Here is a 27,554-nt window from a genome sequence, read left to right as displayed (position 1 = left end):
CGTGTTTGTTTTCTATCAAGCTGTGTCTGTTGAGAAGTGCGTTGTTGGTTATACACGAGATCAAAGTAACTTAACGATGTACTACCGCGTAGAAACTGCATGGAGAGATACATACATAGTAGAGTTGGCTGCCTAAGGGACCAACCAATGCCGCCCTGGCCTTCCTCCATTCTTGCTCCTTCCTCCTTCCTCCTTCCCATTTCCATCCCCGTCAGTCGCTCTTTGCCCTGAGACTCCCGCCCCAAACTCTTCCTCTCTTCAATTTTTCTCCCTTCCTTCTTCCCATCCCCGACATAGAATTGTGATCCTTCGTTTTCACCATTGTTTCGTTTCTTTTTCCTTGTTTTCCCTCGCTGTCGTTGCATCTGAGAAAGAAAGAAAAAAAAAAACTCCCCCCTCCCCCAGTCTAATAATTTGCGTCCCTACTATCCGGCGCTCCCGGTAGCTTCTTACCCCGAACTTGCATTCGACCCTCGTTTGACCGACTATCATCGCGCGTTCTTCAATTACGAGATTTACGCCTATATCGATCGCACTTGCCTTCCATTAGGAAGTGCATGCGTCACGACCACGGCAGCGACCATTAGCTTGTCAGATTAAAAGTGAGCTGTTCGGGTCAGTCGGCGTGTGCTGAAAGCGACTCTTGCCAGCTACGTCCCGTCCCGGTTTTCTCGTTCTGCCCAGTCGTCGCGACCCCCGTTGTCGAGTCGACTACTTCTTTCTCAGGTTGTCGTCCAACGCCGCTCGTTCCTGCTTTTTCCAACTATTTAGAGCGACTTCGTCAACGTCGCCTGCCTCCGCAGTTCTGCCACAATGGCTCCTTCGCCGCCGCGCCTTCGCATATTGTCAGGTACTTATCCCACGTCCATTCTACTGCCCCGACATACCACTCTCTTTTCCTCTCTCAAACACATATTCACTCTCTTTTTTGAACAAATTTACGCTCGTTGCTGCTGCTGCTGCTGTTGTTGTTGTCATCATCGTCACATTTACATGAATTACTGTTCCACAATTTATTCATTTTACCTCTACTCGTTAATTATGCGACAATGGGGAAACGACGGCTAACGCTCAAGTTCTGTGTAGTCGGTGGTAACGCAGTGTCGGCTTTTCTATCATGGAGGCTTCAATCAACCAACTCATGTGATGTCACGCTCGTATGGAAATCTGGGTTCGAATCGGTCGCTCAATATGGGGTTTCATTTCGGTATTTTCTCTCCTCGCAAGGCTTCGCCCTGTGTTCGGCGCCCCTAACGTGTCTGTGAATAGATCGAAGAAATTCGGGAACGAACGATTCAAGCCGCGGCATGGTGAGTTCCTGACACGATCCAACACGCGAGACTATGACTGACGAGACTGACCCTGGACTAGTCGTGCGAACGCCTGAAGAGGCCGCTTCACGAGAGGCTGCTTACGACTACGTCGTTCTTTCCGTCAAAGCTCTACCTGATATATATGATCTTGGATCGGTCATCGAATCCGTCGTCACGCCGCAACATACATGCATCCTCGTTAATACTACTAATACGCTAGGTGTCGAGTCACATTTGGAACAACGGTTTCCGACAAACGTTGTCTTGTCGCTAGTCTCAAATGCCGTCATCAATCAGACCGGTATAAGCGACTTTGAGCACGAAGGGTCTACGGAGATGTGGGTTGGACCTGCCAGCAAAAACCCGTCTATTCCTGCCTCTATTCAGAACGATATGGCGTCTGCCCTGGCGATGACTTTGAGTTCTGGCCAAGTCGATTGCAAGGTCTCATCAAATATCAGGCAGGAACAGTTCGACCGAATGATTGGGTAAGCTCATTGGCTAATTTTTTTTTTTTTTTTTTTTTTTGTGGATTTTGTTGAGTATCGTGCTGACGGCCGCTGCAGTCCTGTCGCTTTCCACCCAACAAGCGTACTGTTCAACACACCCAACCATTCCCAATTATTAGAGAAAGTTGGCGTGCGACAGTTGGTAAACGACGTGATTGATGAGCTTCTGAAATTAGCATCGACACAGGGATGTTCATTCGACTCGGGTTACAGAAAAAAGGTCATTGAGAGAATGACTGCTGCACCAGCCGAAACGCAGACGACTACCATGTACCAGGACTTTCTCGCGCGTCGACCTATGGAGGTCGAGACCTATTTGGGTTCTCCAGTACGTCTTGCAATGGAAAGCAACATCAGCCTACCTCGTATAGAAACGCTCTACGCCATGCTTCATCATGTCAATATCGTCAACCAGACCAAACCCTATTCTGAATCGCCGCCACCAGGAATTACAACTCAATTTCCCCCTAGAATAGCATCTGTGCCTCCCACTCAGCAGCAGAAGCCGCCCATCGCCAACGGCATGCGGGCAAGCCGGACTTCATCAAACATGGGAATGCCCATGCCGCCACCTCAACAACGAAGGGGACCGCCTCCTGGTGGGCCAATGCTGAGACCACCAAGCGCACAAGCCGGGCCATCTCGCATGCCTCCCCGAGATGCGTCATTCGATGACAACGGATTGGAAGAGTTTAGCCACCTCGTTGTTTACGATGATATTATTCCTTCTGACGGCCCGCCAAATGGAAATATGGATATGCCTAATGGAGGAGCTAACGGTAATCTTGCCTTGCGGGAACGGGAACTCGCTCTTCGCCAGCGAGAACTTCAGCTTCGTGAACGGGAAATGAACATGCGACAGCGTCCTCCTGGTCCTCGTAGTGGTGGCCCTAGAGCCCCGCCTCCGCCAAGATCTGTTTTCGACGAAGAAGACGAAGATGATTACTTTGATCCTCAAGACTTCCGTCCGCCACCTGGACTAGATCCTGATAACATTGACATGATGAGCGTCACTTCCCGCCGAACGAGAAAAGCACCAAGCGCTGGACAATTGCGACGTAACCCCGAAATGAATGGTCCTCCTTCGCGACCTTCATCGTCCTTCCGATTTTTCAGTGGACAAGGCGGCCGGAAGAGTACAACAAGCTCGCGGTTGATCAATGATATACCCATGACTCATTCGTCGCTGATGGACGATCCGTTGATGGCCTACTCGTCAAATAGATATGGTGCCGTAGATCGCAAAGAGCTACACATGGATTCGAGAGCGAATTCGTTAAGCACCGTTAGCCGTATGGGTGATTTTGGTCCCGCGGGACAATCAGGTCCCTATCCACCTGGTCCTGTCCGACGAACAAGCGGATCGCCGGCTGCCTTTGGTCCTCCTAATGGACGAGGTATGCCAAGGCCAGCAACTGGAGATCATCAGCAGTCATGGGGTCCACCACAACAACGTCCTTCTCCACCAAACATGCGACAACCAGTTCCTAGATACCCTCCCGTTAATGGAAATAATACAGCAGCGGAGCAAGTTGAGCAACATCTTGGGGTGAGCAATCCGTACCCGCCAAAAATTTCTCCAAACGCGCGAAGTCTGACTGGTAGTGCGAGTGCCAGCGCGGAGAGTGGTGATAGCGGAGCGAGTGCGAATATAGATTCGGAGAACTCTGCTCACAGCAGCCAGATTAGCCTTGGACAGCCTATACCTATGCCGGTTCGCTAATTGACATCCTGATTACATTTATTTTCCCGAGTGTCCAAATTTGTTTTGGATTGTGGTTACAATATGACCAGAAGGGAATTTGATATACCTTTCCATTCTCTGCCCTTTTTGATTTTCCATTCCGGCTGCTTCAGTCGACGATACGCACGTTCTATTGTCTCGGTTTGTTGGAAGCCCATTTTTCATTATCATTATTTGGTCAGCCGACACGGGAGCTGACCCTAATCATCATCTTATCACGTTATATTGCCTACTCTACATTATCATCACCACGACCGTCTTTCCATTTTCCTTGTTTTCTTTGTATGACAGTTTGTATACTGCATCCCCGGCGCATCCATCATCATTTTCTTTTTTTGTCTTCTCAGTATACGACGACTCCCCTGTTTTGTTTGTCAGATATATGCTTAGGGGGGGGGCGGTGTTTTATTTTATTGATACATCAAATTCATGTTATATTCTTGATGGCTAGCTCGTGACAGTCGGCTAGCTCCTATTTCTATATTGGCTCAAAATCATGGAGTTGAACATGATTTTTCAATTAATATGATACGTTCTCTCGTAATGTATTAATTGGTCTTGATACTTCAGCGGAGTAGACCACGTGACTTAACTAGTCCATTCAACATTGTAAACAATGCAAACAAGTTTAACCTTTCGAAACAAACAAACCCACATCAATACACGCAGTTTTACACCCAACCTCTCTCTGTCTGTCTATGATCACCTAGCATCATCGTCACTTCTGGCACTTTATCAATTTTCAATTCAAGCTGCCAACAACATGAATAACAACGCAAATATGTCCACCACCAAATCCAGACAATACGCACACCTCCACTCGCAACTCGCGCAACTCAACGCCCATTTAGCCGATACCGAGAACCTGGTGCGAATGACGGCCGTGCAGGCGGGCGATATGCGGTTTTTGGGTGGTTATGTAGGTGGTTTGTTTATGGGGGCTGCTAAGGTTTTGGGGGAGGAAGGGGTGCAGCAGACTCAGAATCAGAGTCAGGGCCAAGGGCAGGGGCAGGGGCAGGGGCAGGGGCAGGGGCAGGGATTGAAAAGGGAGGAGGGGGATAAGAAGGATTAATTTCGTTGCATCTACGAAGGGAAAGAATCTGAGAAGGAGTTATGTATTGGCATTGTGACAAGGAGGCTATGCTTGAGGAAGCTAACGACGCGCGCCAGTCGGTCAGTCTTAATCTTCTACAACGAACGCACCACCAAGGATAATGGCTGGTTCTTCGATGTTGTGATGCTCATAACTATTATCGTCAGTCGCCTTCTCGATATCGGGGTTAGGGAAAGGGTTACCTCAATGTTCCAACACCACCAGCTTCAAGAATGAGTGCGGTCTCAGTTAAGGGTTTCCCAACCCAACGAATCGCAAGGGCGCGCAAGATGTGACCATGCGCCACGACCAAGACATCACCTTTCTCGTGATTGTCGGGAGATCCGAAACAGTGTTTATGATTTTTTTCGCGGAGATTGGCGATGAAGGCGTCTAGACGGCGACAGATGTCTTCGGGGGATCTATCCACATATTCCATTCAGCTTATTTCCTCGTCTCGCGTCTTCTTCGGAGTGTAGGGAATGAGACATACTCTCCTCCGGGACACCCATCTCTCCAAATATCCCATTTCCCCAATCCTTGCTTGGCTCTAAGCTCCCTGATCTCGGGACTTGTCAATCCTTCATAGTCACCATAATCCCATTCGCGAATGGCGTCCGTGATCTCAATATTGGCTTCCGTTGCGATTGGTTGTTCGAAACTACAACTACTCTCCGATTCAATCCAGGGTAGTCGTTCCTTGCATCCGATTTGGAGTAATTCGAATGTTCGCTGAGCTCGTTTTCGGGGTGATACATAGCTTCAATCACATTCAATCAATTTCTTTTTCATGCAAGAGGGGAATGGGATGGAGGCGTACACATGATTCAATCGCTTAGGCGCTATTAATCGATCATCGCCAACAAGCGCTTTGCCTGTAGCTTTCACTCGCTTTTCTCCGTTGGCTGTGAGCGGGATGTCCGTTGTGCCCGTGTGTCGGCCATTGAGAGACCATTCTGTTTCGCCGTGGCGGACTATGAAGCACCTGGGGACGGGCATTTCTGTTTTCTATACCCTGAATAGTATCTTCAATTTTCTTGTATCAAAAAAGAGAGGGATGGTGTAGGATTGAATGCGATAGTTATGTAGAACACGGTGGGGTACTACTACGTAATCCGGACTGCAACGGAGTTTCGTGGGGTAAGTTATGTTTACTTAGTGTTTAGTAAGGAATACTAAGGTGCTGATGAGATCGGTTCATTCTTACGTGATCTTCTTGCTTAACCTACTGGTAAGGCACGCGTTTCGCTAGCCCGCCTGAATGGAACTCTGATTTGAACCATACTCAGCTTACAGTCCAGCTTACAGGGGGTTCGTGTGTTTAGGATTAATGCGAAGCCCTAACCCTAACAATTAGGGAGAGAGCTAAGTAGGTTTTTACATAAATAAGCAGCCAATCAGAGCGTAGAAGAGGTATATGGAACTTTCCCCTGCTTGTACATGGCAGATTCTTTAGAGCTATTGACGATACAATATCGATATCGTTTTTCCATATCGTCAATATCGTCAAAATCATCACCGATACTCAAAGTGACCTGTGTGAATTGACAGTGGCTCACCTAACTAGCCATAAGCCTTATTAATAATCAGGGCCCTGTTAGAACGGTGGCAATCTTTGTCTTTGAGGAGTAAATACTAGCATCTCCCGCCGCTACATGCGTCGAGTCTCTTTGTCGGAACCTAAATGTAATACCGTTTCACCAAAAATGATGCCCTTCTAAGGATTCTGGTATTTTTGTGGTATTTGCGAACCGTTTTGTAGTTCGACTTCTGTAATCTGCTAGTCACATGATTTTGGTTCCAACACATCACGCCCGATGTTATTTCGAGTAGATAGATCCCTCTTACTTTGCTTCTTATACCTCCGTACTTAGTATCTTTTTTGAGCAGATTTGAGCAGATACCTGTAAAGAATATGATCATAAGGTCACGTGATGACTAGTGATTCCGAGGCTAATTATAGTCTCAACCCCTGAGTTGTATGTAACTAGAAGAGAGAAGAAGACAAGTAATACACAGAGATTCAACGCATCGAATCATCTCCTTATCAATACTTACAAGCAACTGATCATTGATCACTATTACTGAACGATATCAATTCTCTGAGTCTATACGATCCATTCACCGATTTCTTACAATACCAGTACTATTCTATATGTTACCTGATCCCTCACTTTAAGTGCTTAGCGACGTTGAGCATTATTCCACTCTATTACAGCAGTCTTTGGGAGAACTGGGTATGTGGAATCAAGAATGCTGAAGAAGTTGCAGCCACAAGATCAATATCTAGTCTCCGATATTGATAAGTACTTCGGAACTCCTCCAGTCGGTGTTACAGATACCGCGGGTGAAAATTGGCTATGTAATTGGTGGCGAATACACAAGAATGAGTATCGGCAGATGACAGCAGTAGCCAGGGATTACCTGGCAATACCTGCCTCTGAAGTCGCTGCTGAGAGGGTGTTTAGCGCAGCAAGGAATCTCTTAGGCATCCGGAGGCATAGCCGAAGGAGGATACTATAAGAATGCTTATGTTGATTTGTGATGGGTTTGAGCGGTAGCGGTCAAGGGCAGCGTGGCTACTTCAGCATATTGCTCTCCATACAGATAAACTTCGTTTTAGCCTGGTTGTACATGATGTGCGGGTATAGGTATAGTAACTGTCGGAACCTACGCGTTTCGGCACCGGATTAGTTAGTCTGACGTGGCACGTGCGTGCCGCGTATTGTCGAGGATTAGGTAAGCTAAACCTAATCAAGGAAAGCCTACAACATTGATACCAGGAAAATTCGAGAATTGAAGTCACAAGATTGAATCTACGAATCAATTTTACAGCTCTGTGTCGAGAATCATCTATTGAGATTGTCTGGATATCTTCTATATGGGATTCTCAAGCATAAATAGTGTCCAATAATCCCCTCAAAATGTAGATAGAAGAGAGTGCGCAGAATTAGGTCAATATCAATATTTCCCACTATAAAGACATCTTTGAGCATTGAGCTTAACTGAGTTTGTGCTAGTGCATAGCAAGTTCCAATACGTATATATCTAACTAGCTATCCCCCGTCCCCCTCGCACTTGGGGACTAGTCACAATATTAGGAATCAAGATAGCTTCATATTGTCAGGCTCGTTAGGCTGCTTCGTGTTCGCGCCTTACTACCGTCTATGCTTCGTGATACGGACCGTAGTAAAACCAACAGTAACTTATGAACATCTTAACATTGTATTAGCAAGGCAATGGTACTGATAGAGATGCTAATTAAAGAGTCGTATATTCGCCAGAAGATAACTGAAGAATTTAAAGTAAGAGTAATTGTTGCGGATTGACGATTTTTATCGTCAACTGCCCTAAATTTCTTTTCTCTGAATGGAGAGACCATTCAGGCACAAGCCTAGTAAAGTGGTAAGTGAGGCGGTGGAGGATCTTGAGAAAGTTCAATTTAGAAGATTTCCTAATATACGTACTACTACTAGTGCCTAAGATTTCCAAGCATGGTTGCTCCAGGTATCATCCTCAGCCTCAAATGTCCACGATGATATTGACTTTCTAGAGTTTCTTTTCGTCGGCCTTATTGCTCCACTTGTCGTCCTCATCCTCCTCATCCACGATATTGGACCTCTTCTCGTCGGCCTTATTGCTCCACTTATCGTCCTCATCTCCCAGATCCACGATATTGGATCTCTTCTCGTCGGCCTTATTGCTCCACTTATCGTCCTCATCCCCCAGATCCACGATATTGGATCTCTTCTCGTCGGCCTTATTGCTCCACTTGTCGTCCTCATCTCCCAGATCCACGATATTGGATCTCTTCTCGTCGGCCTTATTGCTCCACTTGTCGTCCTCATCCCCCAGATCCACGATGTTGGATCTTTTCTCGTTACCCGAGAAAACACTCAGACTTCGACTAGTTTGAGTCCCTATAACCATATTAACATATAATGTACATCCGTCATACAAATCAATTGGTATTACCGGTTGGAAGGGCATTGGTGGTAACAACCAGTGAGACTAAAATGAGACTCAAGACTTTCATAATGAATAAAATTGATTAATATAAAACCAATATAGATTTTTTGTTTATTTAGTTGTTGGTTTGAGAGTAGTGGGATGCTATATGGACCAGAAGTATGCTTTATATACCTAGATACAACAGGAGGATATAAGAAATCCTGGAATTAACTGTACCATACCACCAAAAATGGTAACCTCACGGGGCTTTGGTAATTGAAGAACCGGGTACTTTGTACGTAAACGTGGATATGTTCACGAAGGAATATATTTACGTACTTGTAAGGGCCATGTTACCATGTAGTGTTTTATGTGCAGATATCCCGTTTTACCAAAAATAGGATTTGATGGCCAAGTCGATGACTCGATGTACGTACGTACGTATGTATATGGTCAAAATTAGCGTATTTTCCAGTTGATCGCCACGGTCTCAATTAGGTTAAGGTTATCGTGGTGGGTCCGATAAGGAACCAACGATATGATGCTAATAGAGTAGTAACATTTGGGGGCTGGTAATTTTGTTACATACGGATTACGAAGTATGATTTTCCTACAGGGTTTGAAATCCAATGGCTTCTGCTGGTTATATCTGATTACTGATCTAATATCTTATAAATGTAACCATCTTAAACATTAATTACAGCTTAGCATCTAGCTTGCATAGCATTAATAAACTCATTCAAAAACTGCTCAAGCACATCCTAAGTACGGAGTAGCTCATACCACCTTACCTAAACAAATTACCTTTTACATACTTTATTCAAGCCATCTCAACCATATTTGATTGTTTCTCTAATAGTATAATCCTATTCCTCCTAGTTTAATATTAGCCATATAGTGTCAACTTGAAGTTAATGACTGTCGCCTTTTTCCACCACTACTCTGTAACAAACTTGCGAGAGATACGTATGGCTAAGTTTGAGAGAAGTCAAACCAAGTTGAGCATATAAGCATTAAGATAGGATACGGATCATCATTAAACTAATCCCTGTTCTCCTCCTATCTTGCTGTATCTCTCTTTTTATATACATACAGTTTAAACTAGAGCTAGGACGCCACCACCCAACATATTGAAATCTGTCTCAAGGCCAGGTGACCACTCTAAAGCGCCCTCGTTTGCAACTGCGCGGCTTTTAGCCCAATCGTGTACAGCGTCAAAATTACGACAAGTGTGTGCTACTTCTAGCTTGGGAGTTGGATATTCTTTTGCTGGATCAAACTGCCAGGGGATTATCGATATATCGGCGTGACACATCATTGCTAGGCGGATTGAATCAATACAATGATCTATACTAAATGTCAGCATACAGTAGTAAATGTGGAATAGCAACTATAAACCCTTACCATAGTGCCTTGCATCGTGCCCAGAATAGTTTCTTTTTCCTTCTGTATCATATGCATCGCGGAATTCATGCATATATCGATCAGGATAGAGAGCTTTCCTGATGTAATTGAGACAATGCAGTTGATGAAAGACATCAATCTCTATTACATAAAATCCTGACTCGTGAGGCAGCTCTGCTGTGCTATTTGGGAGATTGGATGCTTCTTCTGCGTTAACTTTGACAATCCCATCTGTGGAGCTAATTTATTAGCAACCACGAAGCAAAAACCATATTTTTGAATTTTGGCTTACATTTATAAAGATCATCCCACAAGCCATCGGTTTCGTTCGAGGGAAGGCCATTGCCTCCAGTCATATATGGGCTTTTGGTCCAGATATTTTCTGGAAACACTTTGGTTTCATATTCAAGGGTACTTTCGGCAGGTGCTGGTAAATGCTAATATTAGCGTGATGATAGTGTAAATAACTTACAACTACTTACAGTAGAGTATCTGACTTGGGTCAGTTGGCCTTGCCACAGTCCATATAAAGTTATTATAGACTAAAAGTGTGAGAATCGCAATATACAGCACTGAGATGTGAATGATGCTCCGATTATCTCGAAGGCAGCCCCATAAGTGCTTTTGCCATGTGGCATTCCGATTGCTAGCTTCAGCAGCATTCGTCATCGGTAAGAGAGTATATTCAGGCAGGTTCAACCGCATTTTGAACATTTCCCACGGAAGCTTTCGTGCTTAGATGAGAGCTGACTGCGTTATTGCCATGGACTGTCCTGAGAGTTGGTTTTATGCCGTTTCTTGCATGTCTACCTCGTGAGGGATTTAACAGGAGCAAGTAGTGATGAAACCAAAGCGTACCCACACTAGTAATTATGTACGTAATTCATCGCACTTGCCTAACTCCGTTACCTTAGTGTTCGGGGAACTCGAGGCTCGTTAATGGGGGCCTGAGGCCCTGGAGAGCACGACAAAGGGGTCTTGCAGGAAAGAGGGGAAAGGGCATTTGTCCACCTTCCATGGCGATTCCTTCATGGTACCTTGAGTGAACCTGGCCCAAGATTCCGGCGAGCCTGGATACTCTGATGGAATATATGCACAGCTGCTTAGCAGCACACAAAGGCGAGGGATGTTAGGTATTGACTGACCTCATATTAGGAAGGTTCGGGCCAATATCCTCAGATACTAAGATGTATTAATTGATGTTTAAGGTGGTTATATAAAATATAGATTTATAATCGAATATAACTAATAGAATGCATTAGATTTCAACCTCTGTAGGAAGATGAAGATCGTACTAACAAAACTACTGGTCCCATCTGTATTAAAGTTACATATGTAGGCTGAATACCAAGCTGTAATGAATGTTTAAGACAGTTAACTAACGGTAACTATAAACTTATAAATATTAGATTAGTAAACAGATAACTAAATAACCTAGGTTTCATGGCTTCCAGCCCCTGTAGGAAAATCGGACGAACAAAATTACCAGCCCTAACCATAGTATTTACTAAAGGTCCACAACCCCAGTATCAAGAATTACGTACTACATAGTTAGGTATTGTATGATGCTTTTTAATGCGGACTTCGTACTAAAGTTCGTTGTGGATCCTCAGAGACAGAATTTATTGAGGATGAAGAGAGTTGATGTGGGGATATAAGTATTACAGGCAGCAGATGTTTAGTGATAAAAACTGAAGACAATTCAATGCACACCAAGTTTTACGAAGAAGTCAAGGACATATGAAGATGCAATATCTTTATAAGTTTTATCTTGTTACCATCTATCTTCTTATTAATTAAAATTAATTATTCCAATCACTCATACAGTGAGAAATATGGCCCCTCAATTTTCAACGCAAGATGAAGAAAACGCGATGTCTCGTGAACCATTTTTAAAGGCCTCTATGCAGGAAGATTCATCGAAGAATGCAGAAAATCTCTTACGTCCCACTCGACAATATTTTCTAGGGCTACTAGGGGTGACTTTATTGATTGCTGTCACGATTCTTTTATCACAACTATTCCTCCGAAATCGCGAAGCTGCCTATTTATTGCATTGTGGACACTCAGTTGAAGAAGCAAGAGCTTTGGGTTGCGAATTTGATATATTATCCTACACATGGACACCGAAGGAATGCTACGATAAGGAAACTGCAGATGAATTCCGGCAATGGCTCACGAGACCAGAGAGATTCCCAAGACCATGGCCATTCTTTGCCGATAAAAACCGAACTGAATGGATTCCAAGCGAGGAAGCACTGTCCAAGAGAGCCCATATGATGACGTATGCTCCTCAGGAAGAACATATTGGCCATTGTATTTTCATGATGAGAAGGTTGCATAGAATCAATGATGGTAGCGCCAAAATGAACTCACGATTTGGAAAATATTCTCACACAGAGCATTGCACGAATGAGACTTTGGATGCAGTCTCATCACGGAGTGACATGAGGGCAGGAGCACACTTTGGAGTTACATTTGCAAGATGCTGAATGGAGTTCAGAATATTGATATGATACATCTCTCATTCGGCGAGGTACCTAGGCGATCGACCGGCTATGCAATCCACTGGCAGAGAAGTGTCTCTATACCCCTGCAATATCTGCTCAGCTGTTTCTTGTGGTGTATCGCCATCTCTGCATTCAGCTGAATAACTTACCTTTGAAACTTGAAAGTACAGTACAATTGACAGAATTAGATTTTTAGTAATTAGAGATGAAGATGCAAACCTCGGACCCAAGAATGTTTTGATCCACATATCAGCGGTGGGAGAATCGAGCTTTGTAGGTAAGTTTACAAGCTGTAGATTTCCTGTAAGGAGGTAAACCCAGGCGCTAAACATTACACTCTAGAATAAAGAAGTCACTTAGCACCATAAACCTTGATGTGTAACGAAAGAGGACTGCCACCGAACCTGGGTGGACAGTTTCGAAGATTTGTTGCTCATGGGACCATGGGTATATCCACTAGATATCATCAATGTGAGGAACTGACTTAGGAACGAAGCTAAATGGCAAAACTGACTAAGTAACTGCGTAGTAGTTAAGTTAAGTATATGTGTATGTGTGTGTTTGTGTGTTTCTATTTAACGGCCGTGGTTCGTGACTCGCACGTTTCCCACCGATTCCTATTGGGACATAGGCCGCCGAGGGGTAAACCTCGGGCTTCAAGATATATATCAATCAGATTTATACACAGATAAGAGACTCTTTGGCGCATTTCCGTAGCTGCCGTGGTCTTACAAGAAGGTCCACTTCTGAGTGGGCTTTAGGTATTTACCAGCTGCCATGGTCCACCTACACTCCATGACCCGTTATTCCACCACCACCACCACCACCATATTTGAACAGTAAGTTTTGCAAAGAGAGAAAGAGGAAATAGAGAATAAAGGAAAGAAAAGAGAAATATAAAGGAAGAGTAGGACTGTCTTAGTTAGGTGCTAAAGAGAGATTGGCGAGGGCAAATGTGCTCAAAGAAGTGGGTCTCTGCTAGCTATGTGGCTAACCTTTAGGCTCCTTTCGCAGTGGCCAAAAGAAAAGAGATGACCTCAGAAGGAGACCCATGAGGACGATGGGCACGTCTCTTAGCTATATAACAGAAGAAGAAGAAGTGTAGGGGTGCTTTCCGTGCTCCACATCAGCAGAGAAGATAAACACTATTATGATTAAATCATTCGTGGTAGTCCGCGAAGTCTCCATGTCCAGTGCGGGCCGCGATGATACGGCCGAGGTCACGTTAAGTGAGTGAAGGCTCATCTAAGCACTTAGAAGATGTAGTGACTCCTAGATCTTAGTATGTCTACGCTGCCACGCTCTGCCATAGTGTCTGGGCAGCGGAACGAGCTCGAGCCTTGGCATATCTCTTTAGCGAGGCGTATGAGGACCGGTGTGGAGGAGGGAAGATAGAGGCAACACCTTCTTTGGCAGTGAGATCAGCCACCTCATTCTCAGAGATTTCTCGCGTGTCCAGGGACCCATCGAATTCGGATAGAGCCACTTTTAGTGTAAGGAAGTCTTTAGCGGAGTGGCTAGGCGGCTACAAGTGTGCAGAAGATTTCAAAAACTCCCTGAGAAGATCCTATAGAAGGAGATAGAAGACATGTTGCAACTTCCAGGTTATCAAGAGATCCATAGATTAGTGGCCAAATGACTCTCCATACGGCGGTGATGGAAAATAATATGGATATGGTGCTTCAGATGTTCGACAACGGTGCCGATGTCAACATGGAGAGTCTAGACAAAAGAATTCCTCTTCACGTCGCCATTGAACATGAACACTTAAATATGATAGCGGTTTGGCCTGTTCCGAATATAGGATAATCCGAAACGACCTCAGGGATAGTCTCTCTTAACAGTGCTCCTGCTTGCAGAAATTTCTCAGCCAAACCATGCAGCCGTTTCTGTAGCGCCATCATCAAAGTTGTCACTCCAAAGTCTCCAGGAAGATTGACATTAGCTCCTCTTTCGAGTAATGTGAATATTGAAGTGAATTGGGATGTTTCCGGATTCGTACAGAGAGAACTTCCTCGAATCAAAGATCTCCGGAAAGCGGTGACATTGACAGGCTCTATGAAAAATGCACAGATGATGTCGTGTGAAGACTATGTGGCTCAAACCTGGCATGACAGAAGGCTCAAAGTTCTTGATACATTGATTGAAGCATTGAGAACTAAATATGCCGTATTAGATATCTCTCATGGTCGAGGGGTAAGCTTCCAAACTAATAGAAGAGATGACATGAGAATCACCATCAGGGGGGCATCTCAGGGGGAAATTGTTGACATTATGGAACAAATAGCCTGGCTAGGTTCTGTTTTTACATGTAAGCAGACAGAGTCCAGCCATGGTCCCTTTCTAGCGACGGCACATTACTGGATCTCCCCTACGTCTCGGTGTTTCTGTCTGTCAATTTAGCACTATTCGCTGGACGGTTATCTAGGTGAGTCATGCTGGACAAGCATTTTACGAAGCAGCACGCTTGCAGTTGGCTTCCCAGTGCTCTACCGCCACCATGGGATAGGATTGGAAATTCCCTTTCCACTTCTCCTACGCTTTGCGGATATTTCCGTATCGATGAATTACGACGGCGGCACTGTCTTGGTGGGTACATCAACCATACTATTTCCTTCCCGAGGATTTGAAGATGGCGTTCAGTGGCACATCGCAGATGCGAGCTCGGCTCAAGAAGCCGTCCAAGTTATTGCTCAATCGCCTCACTGGATTCGGACCTATAACATTGGCCAGCTCGCTCGGCTCAGGGCGTATCTGGGATATTGCGATCATGCCCTGGTACTACTAGGAACTCGTGATTCAATAACGTCCCAACATATCATTGAGCTTTCGTGTCTGCTACCCGAGACAAAGTCGCGGATCGAAATGGCACACGAAGGTACGATGAGCGCCGGGTTTCCATCCGAGGGATTTTTAACACAACAGTAAGCGGTAAATGGGTTGTGCCGGCGCGGATTAATGTGCCTTTGGAGGATCACCGCGATCTTGAAGACCGTCTCACGAATGCTCGTCGGCGTCCCGTTTTGGTCTACGATCGTACCAAAGATTGCGGATGGCTTGTTCCTGAATTTAGCTTGGTCGTTCACATGGCCTTGACGTATTTGAATTAGCCCGATGTTCGTCAGCGTTGCTTCCCAGGCGTTCAGGAGGCTCTTCCCTACCTAACTGCGGTGGCTGACGGTGGGTCAGCGGCGTACGATGTCGTCAAGACCCATTGAAATACGGAACTTTATAAGAATATTGAGGATGGGCAGATGAAGACGTTTGGTATGGTAATCCATGACTTCATGAAAGATTTTCAGAAGCTACGAAATGCAGAAAATATCCGGCGAGAGAGCAAAGAATGGCGGTTCACGTTGTTTTCTGGTAGATCACTATACGGCTGGGACTTTACCTAGCTCTCCCTGAAAGCAGAAAACATGTCCCAAAGAGAGATGAAATGGAAAAATGGCAGCGGTCCCTCGTAGGCTATGTTAGGCGATACTCAAGATATGCTAGTTATCCTAGCCAGTTCCCTTGGGAACTTGATCAGCCCGGACCTCCAGAAGACGAAGGTCATGAGTGGATGGGAAACTCTTCCTAAACGGGCCGGATTGTTGACAGCGACCAACTCATGTATTTTGCAGTTCACTCAGAAACAAGTCCTACTTTCTGTCGGTGAGATGGCGGCGGCCAAGCAATGGAGCGGAAAGCTGTATTGGTACCGGCCTATTACTTTCCATCCGGACTGTAATCAGTTCTGCAACCAGTCTTGTTTAGTCATCCACGAGATCGCTCGGCGTGGTGCTCAAACATGCACAGATGTACGTGATCCTCAAAGACTGCAAAAGGATGGTGCGGTTGTGTTTGGCTGTGCGAGTTCATACCATAAGTCTGGGGTGGGATCCCGCCCCCTAGCTATAACGAACAGAAGGCCTCTCCAGATTTACATCAATCATATCTAGAATTGATCTATTTACTTCTGAAGGATGCTCTTACTCATTCAGGACTAGATAAATTAGTATATCAGAGTGCTCCTTACTCCTAGATCAGTATAATTCCCAGATACGTATAAGATTTACAGCTCGGGAGAGCTTTCTGTTATGCCGGAAAATGACCAAAAACATGCTTTTTATTACCCCTTCCAAAAACCCCCTTCTAATGGGGCCCTGATTTTGGTGCAGTACCTAGGTTAGGGTTCTACTATACATGAAATATTTTGCCTACATGATTATCTACTCGGAACACGCCATTCCAAGGCAGTAGGCGCGAGGGAGAAAACTCTACAAACCTCTATAGTAATATTTCAGGAGTTTGCACAATGTAATGAGAGATACAATTGTTGACTAGTTGTTAAAAATCCTACTTGTTGGAAGTTGGAACATCCCTCGGCCTCTGCGAGCACACTTCCATTCCTGGCTAACGTGCTCATTTAGTGACCCCATTCTCTAACACAACAGAGAGAAACAAATCAACTCCTTTGTCTTTCTTGTATAAGAACCATTCATTCATGATCAGGCTTAGTTCAACTCATTGGAATAAAACTGAGCTTCATTCAGCTTTTAGAGAGTCTTTGAATTCTGTATCTTATATTCTTTTCTCTATGGCTAAAGGGTTTTAAGGAACCAGGTTCCGAACGTAGACAAAACTTGACTGAAAGGAGACAGGAAATAATCTGGAAGATGGGAGCCTCTATATAGACCGCCGCACAGGATAACGGCTCGACTATTTCACCTGCTCTCGCCACCCCACAACCTGACCATGATTCTGATGATTCGTTCCTCACCACTCTGGGAAGCACGCCAAGCTACGATTTGTCAGCCAAGAAGCAATTCGTCAAAAAGGTCAATCTTTACCTTCCACACATGACTCCATACAGGAATTCAGCTGGTTATCACGGGCCATACAGTTGGCTTACCCACATCCCGGATCAGGAAGCACTGGGATACGTAGAAAGGCTATATGATATAAAGCAAGCTTACGAGCCTGATCAATACGGTGCGAAATCGTAATATTGATGACTGCCCTCCAAGATGGAGGGGATACAAGATTGCCAGATACAGATATTCTTTGTGCGCGCTAGGCGCCAGGGTAAGATGATATTCCAGTTCCGACAGTCAGGATCCCTGTAGGTGATGTAATGCTGAAGGATTAGCGATCACATATATACAAAACAAATATCTACAGGCGAGATCCTTCATGTATTGTCAAAGTAGAATCTGGGATTGTGCCTAGCACTGATAGTAGAGGAATATGGATCAATGTTGGTGAGGTTGGCATACTGACCAGAACAGTCTAGACCTCTGGTGTAGGTAAAAGATGAGCCTTGGTTACAACCGGCTTATCTGAGATCTTCATGCCCAACTATTTATATTTTTGAATCAATATTTAGGTCAACAAACTAATCCTTGATCATTTCGGCAGTTTGCTTATCACTCAGCTTGACAGCTGAGTCACTGACTCTCCTAATTCTGAGGTGTGAATATCGGCGACTTTCTTTCTCTTCTCATGAAAAGTCCTTCCTTTTGGGCATGATCAGAAGCAGCTCATATTCTTTCTTCAAGATCGTAATTTACCAGAACCAGTGTCAGCGCTTCATTCCTCGGATAACTGTAACATACGACCAGTCCAAATAAAGTGACATTCACTACCTAGGGTGCCAGCGTTGACGATAAACTGAGTATGAAGAGGGAAACTATCTATCGAGGGGAAACAGTCCGTATTTAGACCTCCATCCATATTCACTCATTGACGGTAGTGTCCGCCTCATACAAGCCTCTATTGCCGTGTCGGCATCTCAAATAGGGAATCAGTGCGTATCAATAACAAATGCCAACGCCAGTCGATATCACAATTATTGATGGAGACCTTTATTCAAAGGATTCCCAATCAATAAATGACATCAAGCCGGAAGCTAGGGCTGAGCCATCACAATAACTGGCTGTCCTAAGACTGTGCTACTGTGACTAGTATATTGTTTGATGAATAATTCAGAAAACCCTATGTCTTTTGTAAAATCAGAGAATTTCGGCTCTAATTGAAGATATTAATATCCTAAGATTTTATAGGGATCTTGTATTGGTCTTAAAGAGCTTCTTGTTATGTAAATTCTAATAATCTTAAGTTAGTGAATTGTATTTGCTGTCAATACTTCCATATCGATCACCTTTTGCAGACAGAAACTTGAGACTTCAATTTATGCTTTTGGGCTGTTCCTTTCCTTACCCATTGAGCAGTTCCATCCCTCTTTCATCCAAACTAGGATACTTGGATAAAGCATAAAAGTCCAACCAGAACTCGCAGGCGTCTGTGTAATCAGGCATATATTTCTGTAACAAAGTCTTCCACTCCTTATCCTCTTGACTCAACCCAATTCCGGCACAGGTGAACTCCCACCACGCTGGAAAATATCCTGAAGCTTCCCAATCGATTATACAAGACGCATATCCAGGCGACTGTATAGCTGTTGTGTGTCAAAGACATCCTTATGGGTCAAAGCAGGGAACTGGATAAACAGGTCAAGTGCCGATATCCATTATCGATGTCTCGATCGTACAAGATTAACTGTGAAACCTTTTCTATGATGTCAGGAGAATGCAAAGCCCTCGTGCAGTTCGCTTCACTACCCCTCAACCACAAAACCAGCTTGCTTCTCTACTTGAACAGCAACTATGATCCAACACTACCCGACTCAAAAAGCACCCCTAAGAGTGCTTCAAATAAATGTAGGCCGCATGCCAGCTGCACATGAGATAGCTCTCGCACTGGCATACTCTAGTGGCATCGACATTATCCTGGTACAAGAACCATATATATTCAAAGATCTCAGCCGACAGATCACAAAAAGCATTCATCATTTGAATGCTTCTCTCCAACAGATAGCTGGGCGATAAACGGCCGGCCCCAGGTTTTCACCTATGTTCGAAAGAAGATGGGTATCCGGACCTCCCAGCTGCGCCCGCATATAACTAATCCTGAAGTGCTTTCTGATCTTCTCTTCCTTCAGGTTCTCTCCCCTCAGGAAAGACTACTCTGATAGTCAATATCTATAATGTTCCAACCGGCTCTATTAGAGCCGGCGAAGCCATAAAAGCCCTTACATCCCTGCCTGAGACGTATTTCTCTCAAGCAACGATACTTGCGGGCGATTTCAACCTGCTAAATAGGTGGCAGCCCCACAACTTTCGCGGAGCCTTTTGTTGACTGGCTGGACCATCAAGGGTTGGTACTTATCTCTGAAATAGACTGCCCTACACACGATAGAGGTAATGTATTGGACCTCAGCTTTGTCTCAAGCCCCGAAAGCCAGGATAGCAAACCATCTAGACGCAACGTCAGATCATCGGCCACTAATAACTACTGTGCTGTGGGACCAGAGATTAACGGAAACAGCCCAAAAACTGAGATTTGATACATTAGATCACGCCCGCTTCCTCTCACTTCACGCCTCTAATCTCGCTGGAGTCAAGAGCTCAGTCACAACAGAAGAAGACCTGAATACTCTTGCTAAAGAGTTAACATCCTCAATTCAGAGCGCATATAGAGGCTCTGCTAAGAAGACTCTATCACAAGGAATAAAACAGCCATGGTGGAACAATGACTGCAAGAAAGCTTTACACAACTATCGCTCAGGCCTTTGCTCAAAGACAGACTTCCGCCGGATAACTAGGCGGTCCCAACGACAATTCTGGCGAGATAAGCTCTCTACGGCGTCACAAATGAAGGATGTTTTGGTATGAGTAAATGGCACAAGTCTACAGGCTCCTTCCGAAGCCCTCCGCTGAAGGATCCCCTGAGACCTGACAGCTTCCCAGCAATTACAATGAGTTTACATGTATTTTTTTTTTTTTTCAAGAACTCAAACCAAAAAGAAGTGAGGATTTCTATATAGATGCATACTAAGTAAGAGACAACAATATTCCTCCTCAAAAAGCCACCTGGGCATACCTCGCTCCTTCATATACAAACATGCGGTTCTATTTAACCCACGCCTCGCACTTGTGATTGCCTTCTCAAAACAAGTAACACACATCCTCATGCACACCTCATTTGTACCAAATCATGGGAAAGGATTGTGCTAGAAACCACTAGCGGTAACGACCGCGGTAATTGTACTGAGATATCATCTCAGCGATCTCTCTTGGAATAGGAATCCTGTCGGTGGTGGGTTGTTAGTCAGTCGGGGCTGGATAAATTCGATGTTGGTGTTAATTAGGTGGCGTAATCATACCTCGACAATACCATCATCTCTTCATAATAGCGCAATTCTTCTTGGAGACGTTTTTCTTGCCTGTGCAAGACACTCTTTAAACGATGGCAAACCCGCTCCTCAACTGCTAAGGTTTCCTCGTACTGCTCGATTTCACGCCTTAATTGATCACCTTATCTAACGGTAAGTTAAGAATCCAAGCATCACGCTTGTGTCGGAACTTACGTATACGAGCCCTAGCTCTTGAGTGTCCAATAGCTTCTTCCTGTTGGAGCTTGTGCCGAGCAACCTGTAGTTTATTCGCCTTGCTTTGAACTATCGCGGCTTGCCGACGATAGTCCTCATCCGCTGAGGCATCGGTAAGGTCAGATAGCAGGCGGCAGGTCCATCAATGTACACCGTTCGTTTGGGGTCCGTGTAGGCCCACCACAATGCTGAACTGACCACCAGCTGCGGCCGATACAAGCATTTTGCCAGACACATGTTTGTTTTTAAGTTGTGTGGGCTGCTCGACTTCATCCTTTTCCTCATTCCCGTGACCGACCTGATGTTGAGCGTTAAAGCCCCAGCTGTATGCTCTGCGATCCTGAGTAATGGCGAAAGAATGATCTGTCCCCGCGGCGGCAAAGACAACCTTTCCGACAACACCACTTATAGGTGTAGGCACTTTGAGAATTCGAGGCTTCTGATATGTGTCGAATATTACATCAGAGGTTGGGATGTCCTTAGCAATAATACCAAGGGCTTTATTATCGATGCGACCCCAGGCAAGACATTGGCCCTGCTCATTCACGGCCAAGCTGTGATCCTTTCCACCAGTTACGCTGACAATCCCTGATCCTTTTCCTAGACTTGGGACTGGAGTAGGATACGGTATTACGGCATCACTCTGACCCGCGCTCTGGAAGATTCCGGTCTGTCCGAAGTTGTTGGATCCCCAAGCGTACAGTTGGCCAGTCTTATGAATGGCGAATGAATGATAAATTCCTGCACCGATATCAATAATTCCACGCGGGAGTGAGCATTGTCCAGGAACAAGCCATGGGAATTCATGAAGGCGGCTGATCATGCGCCTTCCGAGTTGATTCTGTTCGTTGTTGCCCCAAGAAAAGACAGTGCCATTTGAAATTAGGGCTAAGACGTGTTGTGCTCCTGGGACAAGTTTTAGGACGTCCTTCACGTCAGGTATCAAGGCAGGTGCTCGTTGGATTGTGGACTTGGGTGAGAAGCGAGTTGTACCGTTGTTGTCCTATCCCGTCTCCTTTTAGCGCAAACAGAGAAAAAGAAAAAGGGCAACATACTCTGAATGTACCCCAACTGTATACCAAACCCTTGCTCGTAAGGGCAAATGTTGCACTGTCGGTTGCGACCAACTGAGTGAAAACAGTGCCATCTGGAAAATGCGAAGAGTCCACAGGCAGCGGAGTAGCTTCTTTAAGATTAAGTTCCACTTCATCGTCATCTTCGTCGTCTTCCTCTCCGTTATCGCTGGTAGCATCTACGGGGGTCTTTTTACTTTCAACGGTTGTGTCTCTGCCCAGCGTCCATTCGTCATTAACGCCCCATGTGAGGATTTGATTGTCGTGGGTTAAAGCAGCAGAATGGATTCCCCCAACTGCAAGTTGGACAACTCCAACGGTTTCAGCGGACAATTTTGGGTTTAGGACTGGGCCTGGTATCTCTGGTTTTTTGGTCGCGTCACCCAAACCAAGTTCACCGCCGCAGTTTGTTCCAAACACGAAAACATCGAGTCGTCGGTTTGGCGCGCTGGTGAGAACAACCTTGGGAGATTCTGCAAAGTTACTGGAAGGTTATAGCTTCATTTTCGAATTAATTTGATTGATTTTTACTCGCCTTTCTGTCGCTTGCGTATGGTTGTGTCCGGTTTGGACGAGTCACTCAGAAGTGCCGAGACTTTTCTTTTCTGATTCTCAATCATGGTGATTTTCTGATCTTTTTTTGTGTCAATTTGAATTGTGAGGCACCTGTCCTGTGACGGACACTAGGCTGTCTTTTGGGAGGCATGGTTGTCTTGTTACAAAACAAGTGGTCCGTCACGTTGCGTGAACACAACTAGTGCAGCTGCCGACAAGAAGTGATTAGTAATCTGGGTCGTTACTCTGGCAACGTCTGAACAACAGTGTCTCTCCGACTAGCTTTTTTGGTTAAAGTATTACGATCAGATTTCTTAGTAAATTCTTAGCATTCAGGGTGGAATAATTTTGGAATTTGAAAATTTTGAAACTTACTAAGCAGGTAAAAGCACCCAGAAATCAATCCCCCTCCAATCTCTGGAGCCAATCTCTGCCCAGGTGTTAGGGTTTGCTCTCGCTCAAACCCTACAAGTCTTAGCGCTCTAGATATCCCCGCTTTGAGAATGTCTCAACGTTCTTTGTTGCTGCTTCATTGTCGATGTTTCTTTGTTGCATCTTTGTACGAGCAATGCCTCACTGTTTCTTTATGTTCTACGGTATCTTCCTTTCTTGTTTCTTGTCTAGTTCTAGTTTCTAGTCAGTTCTCGCAAATCTATCTACATTCCTGAGTCAGTTCCTTACGCCAGCTGTGGATCTCTGCCCTGGAGCCAATTTCTGTCTGGGAGTCTGGGTAAATCTACTGAAGGAAATTACGAAGCAGTGATTCTTGATCTATATGAGTCCTGACTCAATAAAAAAAAGACGTAAATAAATCAAAAACATACAACAGCTGGGATTCGCTGGTGGTCACCCACCCAACTACTAACCAGCCGGCGTGTGGCTTAAGTACGGCTGAGCGGACGGGAAGCCCTGTTTTCCACACCCTATGGTCGTATGTGCTAGAAGAATAGAAAATGGGTATCATAAGTCAACCTCATATATCCCCTAAGTAGCGATGGCACTGGTGTTTAGGGTTAGATGGGTTACTGCTTAGCCCTATAACATCAATTACAATGCACCCATGGCTCTTGTCAAAAACCAGCCAAAGCATTGCTCGATTAGGTGCATAAAATATTGGGTTTAAAAAAGTTTTAGTCTGTTTGGTGGTCCTTATTCAACACTGCTCAGTGATCGCGCACTCCGTTCTCTTTCTTCCTTTCCTTATGTTTTGTATTCTCGTCGAATAGCACCTAGATTAGGCATAGCAATGGATTGTTATGAGATCTGGCTTGGCACCCTCACAGTTCTAGAAGGGTTCTACCCTTTGTCGGATTGGTGGGTTTATTCTAGGCCAATCCTGAATAGTGGTTTACTAGGATAAGAAAAGAAGAAGAGACTAGCAAGATTGTATGTATTGAGTTCTCTCCCTGTGTGTCTCTTCCGAATGCATCAGGTTCCAATGCCGGTTTTTATAGACATTTTTTGACGGGGTGATTTGTGAGCTATCATGAGGGGTAAACATTGAGGGCTATATTGAGCTCTGATAAGAAGATGGCTTCTCCTGAGGTGTCTGGCTGACCTTCGAGATCGAATAGCCTATCTTCTCCCTCGCGGGATATCCGGGTTATCTGACACCATTCGGTGATGTTAAAATAAGGTTTGGTGCAGGTTCGGGATGCTGCTTGTTTTTGGGATAAGACAGCCGCTACAACTATTGCTCAGTCTGGTCGTCCAGTTGGAAGCTTTTCCAATGCAAAGTTCAATCCTCCATTTCGAAGTCGAACAATTTCCACAGAGATTTGATAATTGGCTGTAGTCGTTTAGGGGCATGTCGACCCTCAGGTTCGAGGTTAATACTGGCTCCTCTTTTCACGTGAAGCAATCTCTCTCCTCTACCAATTTCACAAATCTCTGGATTCGACTTGCCAAACTCACGGTTGGAAATGAGAAAAGGGCGAGACAGCTGGAACATCACATTCTGCTCAGCGAAATTATCAAATAAATCCCCACCGATTGGAACAAGGAGCAGGTTTCGAAATTTAGGCAGGCTTTCCTTTTGTCTCTTGGCGTATATCGCATTCCAAATCTGGAGAGACAAATCCTCATCCATGGCAGTATTCATAAAAGCATCTACAAGCGCTGATCGATAAGTTTCTGAAGTGTGAGTTGAGCGAGGTTCAGGACCTGTAGGCCATAAAGCTTCACTTGACCGAGGCCTATAGTGAAGATCGACGATAAGACTCTGAAGATGAGGGAACAGCTCCAATGCTTCATAGAGCAGCCTTTCCGCAAAGTTGCCTGTGTATCGCTCAATCGTAAGACGAAGTTCCCGGAGTTGAGGAGCCATCTTCGCAAAGATAACGATATCGTTGTTCTCAAACACTGGGTATGAATAATACATATCACGATAGTGAGATCTATTCCAAAATCGTGTTGGCTCAATGATCAAACCTTCCAATGTTTCGCCATTGTATTCGAAAATGCTGTGTTGATGTATCATGTAACCCACGAATACGGAGCATTTTAACATTTTTCAGGCGCCAAAAATCGGCATATAGTCCGCTTCACGAAAGTCTCCGGTTGGGCGTAGTCCAGATAATCGCTCATTGTCCAGACTAATAAACAGTCGCTCGAGCCTTTCTAGGCCGAGGAAAAGGTTAGTTATCCTAGACACTCTTTCAGCAAGCAGCATATCCAGGGCACAAATATGAGAAAGCGGGAAGTCCCCCCATTTCGCCAAGACAGGATCACTTGGAAAAGCCGCCAGTCATCAAAGTTAGTGAAACGGGTTGTGGCGGCGCTGGTAAAGGTTCTTCAAATGAAGATAAGAGGTCTTCCCAAGACTCGTTGCTTTTGGCATAGTCCTTTGCCATATTGCGTCTAATGTTGGGAATCCCGCCTCATTCTGCCTGATCTCTGTTCCATACTATATCTTACCATACTAGATCATCTAGTATGCGCGCAGCTTTTTGGTGTAGGTGGTTCCAACATCTAATTTCCAATCTCTCAAATTTGGGGCCATGGCAACTCGTGGGATTATTGCCTCTTGCTCCGCACGACTGCGACCTTCGCGATCAAATCAGTCAGCATACCATAAACTAATAGCGCCAAGGCATGGAGAGCGAAACAGATTGATTTCAAACGGATCTAGAGTCTTGGGAAGCGGAAACTGGCATGTTTCCCAAGCCAGGAAGGTCAAGAACGATATTTTGCGTGCTCCATATATTGAGCTGACAAGTTGAGTAGTATTGATGAATAGCTTTTAGAAGGCAGCTTGGAAAATTGTTTGCCACGGCATAGTTGATGACTTCCGACCGTTTGACGGCCTTTAGAAGCTTTACTAGCGGTTCCCAGTTGTTCTCTGCATAGTACGAGGGTTGCAAGGGTTGCAGAGTTGCATTGTCAAATGCTGGAAGACGGGTTAGTAACCGAAGACATATCGTGATATAAGAACCCCCGAGTCCGTAACATGTACATATTCACATATCAGGTGTATGAACTCCAATGGCAAGATTTCCATTCTGAGATTTCAAGTTTTGGATCGAAATGGTCCCAAGAATCATCATATTAGTAGTGGTAGAAGAATGCAGAGGCGAAGAAATAAACTAGTTAAAGTGCACACCAAAGCCGGGACCCTTATGAAGCTATGTTCTAACATGGATCCCTTTGTTTGCCTATTATTTTCTACTTTCCAGGTTCTTATGGCACAGATGATAAATGGAATAATGTCCAAGTCTCTTTTCCGCTTAGGTGAATTACCTTCAAGGGAAAATAGGCAACTATAGAATAACTCAATAGGCTTCCGACTTCGTTTATTTTGTAGTGTATGTCCTATTTGGCCTTCCGTTATCCTAACACGATGTTAATTAACGTTCAGCAGCAACCAAAATCAAGACCAGGTAGGTGTCAAAAGTGTTCAAGGGAATTGGCGCCTCCATAACGAGCGGGATATCCTGAAGCGCTTCCAGCCGCGTACCTCGAATCTACACCGTCTCCTAGACGACGTTGAATCTCCACTCGAAGCCCCAGCCATTATCCATGCGTATCTTGATGATGACTGGACAAGAGCATCTAGAAAACAAAGACTGACCAGGAAAGAAATCAAGTCAGTGACTAGGAATTTCCTCGAAGTCTGGCCGTGCTGCATGAAGATGGTGGCTATGTACGCAATTTTGGTCAGTATATCTCACTGTTTTAGTGGCTGCTAAGAGAAAGTCTACAGATATCAAGCCAACCAACATTCTAGTAAACCATGGAAGTGGGGAGAATCCGATTTTCAGAGTTAAAGTTAGCTGACTGCGGAGGACTACTGATTCTGTGTATGCACAATGTGGCATACCCACTGGGACAAGTCTGTTTCGTGCACCTGAGGTTCATCTTGAGATTGCATGGAATACTGCTGCCGATATTTGGAGTTTAGGGGTAACTGTAAGTGATTCCCGTCTCTCTATCTCACCCCTATATGTCTAACGGTACGACAGCTCATTAATCTTATATGGGGTTTTAAATTTCACATCTTCGATCCTCAAGAGCCAGAAGGTCACGAAATGTACAATACTAAGATTGTCGTTCGCCAACATCAGTGGTTCGGACCATTCCCCATTTCTTACAGGGAGATTGCTGAAGAGGATACACAAGAAGCGATTATCGGACAAAAGATTTATGCTCAAGATGATGAATTTAGGTCTACGGGACCGGCCCACTGCGAGAGAGCTTTTGAGGGATGAGTGACTGGTTCACGGAGAGCTCAGAGAGGACAGTGGGCTGGTACTCGAAGGAGGAGTGAGAGATGATGGGCCTGTAGAGAGGTGATAGTGAGCTCATGTACGTCAAATATCACCAAAGAGTCAAGCCCTTGACACATAAATTCTCGAGACTTCGTTCATCGTTGGCGAGAATTCCCGAATTGGGAAACTTGAAGAGGAACTTTGGTCATGGTGATGCTGTCTATTCTACCTCGGTACAATTGACATAGCAAATTCAGCGCCA

General features: G+C 44.9%; 11 protein-coding genes across 12 annotated transcripts, besides 7 other annotated features; 5 read left to right on the top strand and 6 right to left on the bottom strand.

Annotated features, from left to right (window-relative positions):
* Positions 1 to 1,049: 1,049 nt before the first annotated feature.
* TSTA_048300 (2-dehydropantoate 2-reductase, putative) lies at positions 1,050 to 4,129 on the top strand (the record flags this gene model as incomplete). Of its 2 annotated transcripts, XM_002485296.1 has the most annotated exons (5): positions 1,050 to 1,207; positions 1,270 to 1,310; positions 1,372 to 1,801; positions 1,880 to 3,371; positions 3,440 to 4,129. In XM_002485296.1, 5 exons carry the CDS (start codon positions 1,050 to 1,052, stop codon positions 3,452 to 3,454), a joined length of 2,136 nt encoding a protein of 711 aa, XP_002485341.1. In that variant the 3' UTR covers positions 3,455 to 4,129. The 2 variants fall into 2 exon arrangements, with proteins under 2 accessions (XP_002485341.1, XP_002485340.1); XM_002485295.1 differs by having other exon boundaries at positions 1,880 to 4,129.
* Positions 1,819 to 1,841: a microsatellite.
* A 200-nt stretch (positions 4,130 to 4,329) lies between the features above and the next one.
* TSTA_048290 (uncharacterized protein) lies at positions 4,330 to 4,638 on the top strand (the record flags this gene model as incomplete). Its single annotated transcript, XM_002485294.1, has 2 exons — positions 4,330 to 4,434; positions 4,456 to 4,638. The coding sequence occupies 2 exons, from the start codon at positions 4,330 to 4,332 to the stop codon at positions 4,636 to 4,638; spliced, it is 288 nt and encodes a 95-aa protein (XP_002485339.1).
* Positions 4,559 to 4,633: a sequence feature (C-rich).
* Positions 4,613 to 5,940, bottom strand: TSTA_048280 (phosphoglycerate mutase family protein). Its single transcript, XM_002485293.1, has 4 exons — positions 5,480 to 5,940; positions 5,153 to 5,419; positions 4,863 to 5,081; positions 4,613 to 4,813 (listed from the first exon to the last, which is right to left on the bottom strand). Exons 1-4 carry the CDS (start codon positions 5,656 to 5,658, stop codon positions 4,747 to 4,749), a joined length of 732 nt encoding a protein of 243 aa, XP_002485338.1. The 5' UTR covers positions 5,659 to 5,940; the 3' UTR covers positions 4,613 to 4,746.
* A 1,011-nt stretch (positions 5,941 to 6,951) lies between these two features.
* Positions 6,952 to 7,164: a mobile genetic element.
* Positions 7,165 to 8,208: 1,044 nt separating this feature from the next.
* On the bottom strand, positions 8,209 to 8,589 carry TSTA_048270 (uncharacterized protein; the record flags this gene model as incomplete). The annotated part of the gene is made up of 1 exon (XM_002485292.1): positions 8,209 to 8,589. The coding sequence occupies one exon, from the start codon at positions 8,587 to 8,589 to the stop codon at positions 8,209 to 8,211; it is 381 nt and encodes a 126-aa protein (XP_002485337.1).
* A 1,117-nt stretch (positions 8,590 to 9,706) lies between these two features.
* TSTA_048260 (uncharacterized protein) lies at positions 9,707 to 10,719 on the bottom strand (the record flags this gene model as incomplete). The annotated part of the gene is made up of 4 exons (XM_002485291.1): positions 9,707 to 9,957; positions 10,015 to 10,245; positions 10,307 to 10,441; positions 10,497 to 10,719. The coding sequence occupies 4 exons, from the start codon at positions 10,717 to 10,719 to the stop codon at positions 9,707 to 9,709; spliced, it is 840 nt and encodes a 279-aa protein (XP_002485336.1).
* A 988-nt stretch (positions 10,720 to 11,707) lies between these two features.
* TSTA_048250 (uncharacterized protein) lies at positions 11,708 to 13,285 on the top strand (the record flags this gene model as incomplete). The annotated part of the gene is made up of 4 exons (XM_002485290.1): positions 11,708 to 12,456; positions 12,721 to 12,801; positions 13,062 to 13,166; positions 13,218 to 13,285. Exons 1-4 carry the CDS (start codon positions 11,850 to 11,852, stop codon positions 13,283 to 13,285), a joined length of 861 nt encoding a protein of 286 aa, XP_002485335.1. The 5' UTR covers positions 11,708 to 11,849.
* Positions 11,804 to 11,825: a sequence feature (AT_rich).
* Positions 13,286 to 13,332: 47 nt separating the features above from the next.
* Positions 13,333 to 13,353: a microsatellite.
* A 21-nt stretch (positions 13,354 to 13,374) lies between these two features.
* Positions 13,375 to 13,431: a sequence feature (CT-rich).
* Positions 13,432 to 15,156: 1,725 nt separating this feature from the next.
* TSTA_048240 (uncharacterized protein) lies at positions 15,157 to 15,634 on the top strand (the record flags this gene model as incomplete). The annotated part of the gene is made up of 2 exons (XM_002485289.1): positions 15,157 to 15,274; positions 15,351 to 15,634. The coding sequence occupies 2 exons, from the start codon at positions 15,157 to 15,159 to the stop codon at positions 15,632 to 15,634; spliced, it is 402 nt and encodes a 133-aa protein (XP_002485334.1).
* A 3,090-nt stretch (positions 15,635 to 18,724) lies between these two features.
* On the bottom strand, positions 18,725 to 19,274 carry TSTA_048230 (uncharacterized protein; the record flags this gene model as incomplete). Its single annotated transcript, XM_002485288.1, has 2 exons — positions 18,725 to 18,903; positions 19,190 to 19,274. The coding sequence occupies 2 exons, from the start codon at positions 19,272 to 19,274 to the stop codon at positions 18,725 to 18,727; spliced, it is 264 nt and encodes an 87-aa protein (XP_002485333.1).
* A 548-nt stretch (positions 19,275 to 19,822) lies between these two features.
* Positions 19,823 to 20,233: a mobile genetic element.
* An 867-nt stretch (positions 20,234 to 21,100) lies between these two features.
* Positions 21,101 to 22,651, bottom strand: TSTA_048220 (pheromone response protein, putative; the record flags this gene model as incomplete). Its single annotated transcript, XM_002485287.1, has 3 exons — positions 21,101 to 21,961; positions 22,014 to 22,515; positions 22,563 to 22,651. The coding sequence occupies 3 exons, from the start codon at positions 22,649 to 22,651 to the stop codon at positions 21,101 to 21,103; spliced, it is 1,452 nt and encodes a 483-aa protein (XP_002485332.1).
* Positions 22,652 to 24,063: 1,412 nt separating this feature from the next.
* Positions 24,064 to 25,087, bottom strand: TSTA_048210 (uncharacterized protein; the record flags this gene model as incomplete). Its single annotated transcript, XM_002485286.1, has 2 exons — positions 24,064 to 24,982; positions 25,017 to 25,087. 2 exons carry the CDS (start codon positions 25,085 to 25,087, stop codon positions 24,325 to 24,327), a joined length of 729 nt encoding a protein of 242 aa, XP_002485331.1. The 3' UTR covers positions 24,064 to 24,324.
* A 1,337-nt stretch (positions 25,088 to 26,424) lies between these two features.
* TSTA_048200 (uncharacterized protein) lies at positions 26,425 to 27,292 on the top strand (the record flags this gene model as incomplete). Its single annotated transcript, XM_002485285.1, has 4 exons — positions 26,425 to 26,464; positions 26,487 to 26,727; positions 26,918 to 26,993; positions 27,047 to 27,292. 4 exons carry the CDS (start codon positions 26,425 to 26,427, stop codon positions 27,290 to 27,292), a joined length of 603 nt encoding a protein of 200 aa, XP_002485330.1.
* Positions 27,293 to 27,554: the final 262 nt, after the last annotated feature.

The sequence above is a fragment of the Talaromyces stipitatus genome, genomic scaffold, assembly GCF_000003125.1.
Source record: "Talaromyces stipitatus ATCC 10500 scf_1105507295515 genomic scaffold, whole genome shotgun sequence".
NCBI classification, from domain to species: domain Eukaryota; kingdom Fungi; phylum Ascomycota; class Eurotiomycetes; order Eurotiales; family Trichocomaceae; genus Talaromyces; species Talaromyces stipitatus.
The sequence above is the reverse complement of the archived record's forward strand: the minus strand, read 5'-3'. Positions and strand labels throughout refer to the sequence as shown.

Bases quoted from the DNA above. Each gene is read 5' to 3' on its own strand.
- TSTA_048280 (XM_002485293.1), bottom strand. From the start codon at position 5,658: ATGCCCGTCCCCAGGTGCTTCATAGTCCGCCACGGCGAAACAGAATGG. The intron at 5,082-5,152 runs GTATGTCTCATT...ATATGTGGATAG, and splicing joins GATGGGTGTCCCGGAGGAGA to ATCCCCCGAAGACATCTGTC. The intron at 4,814-4,862 runs GTAACCCTTTCC...TGACGATAATAG, and splicing joins GGTGGTGTTGGAACATTGAG to TTATGAGCATCACAACATCG.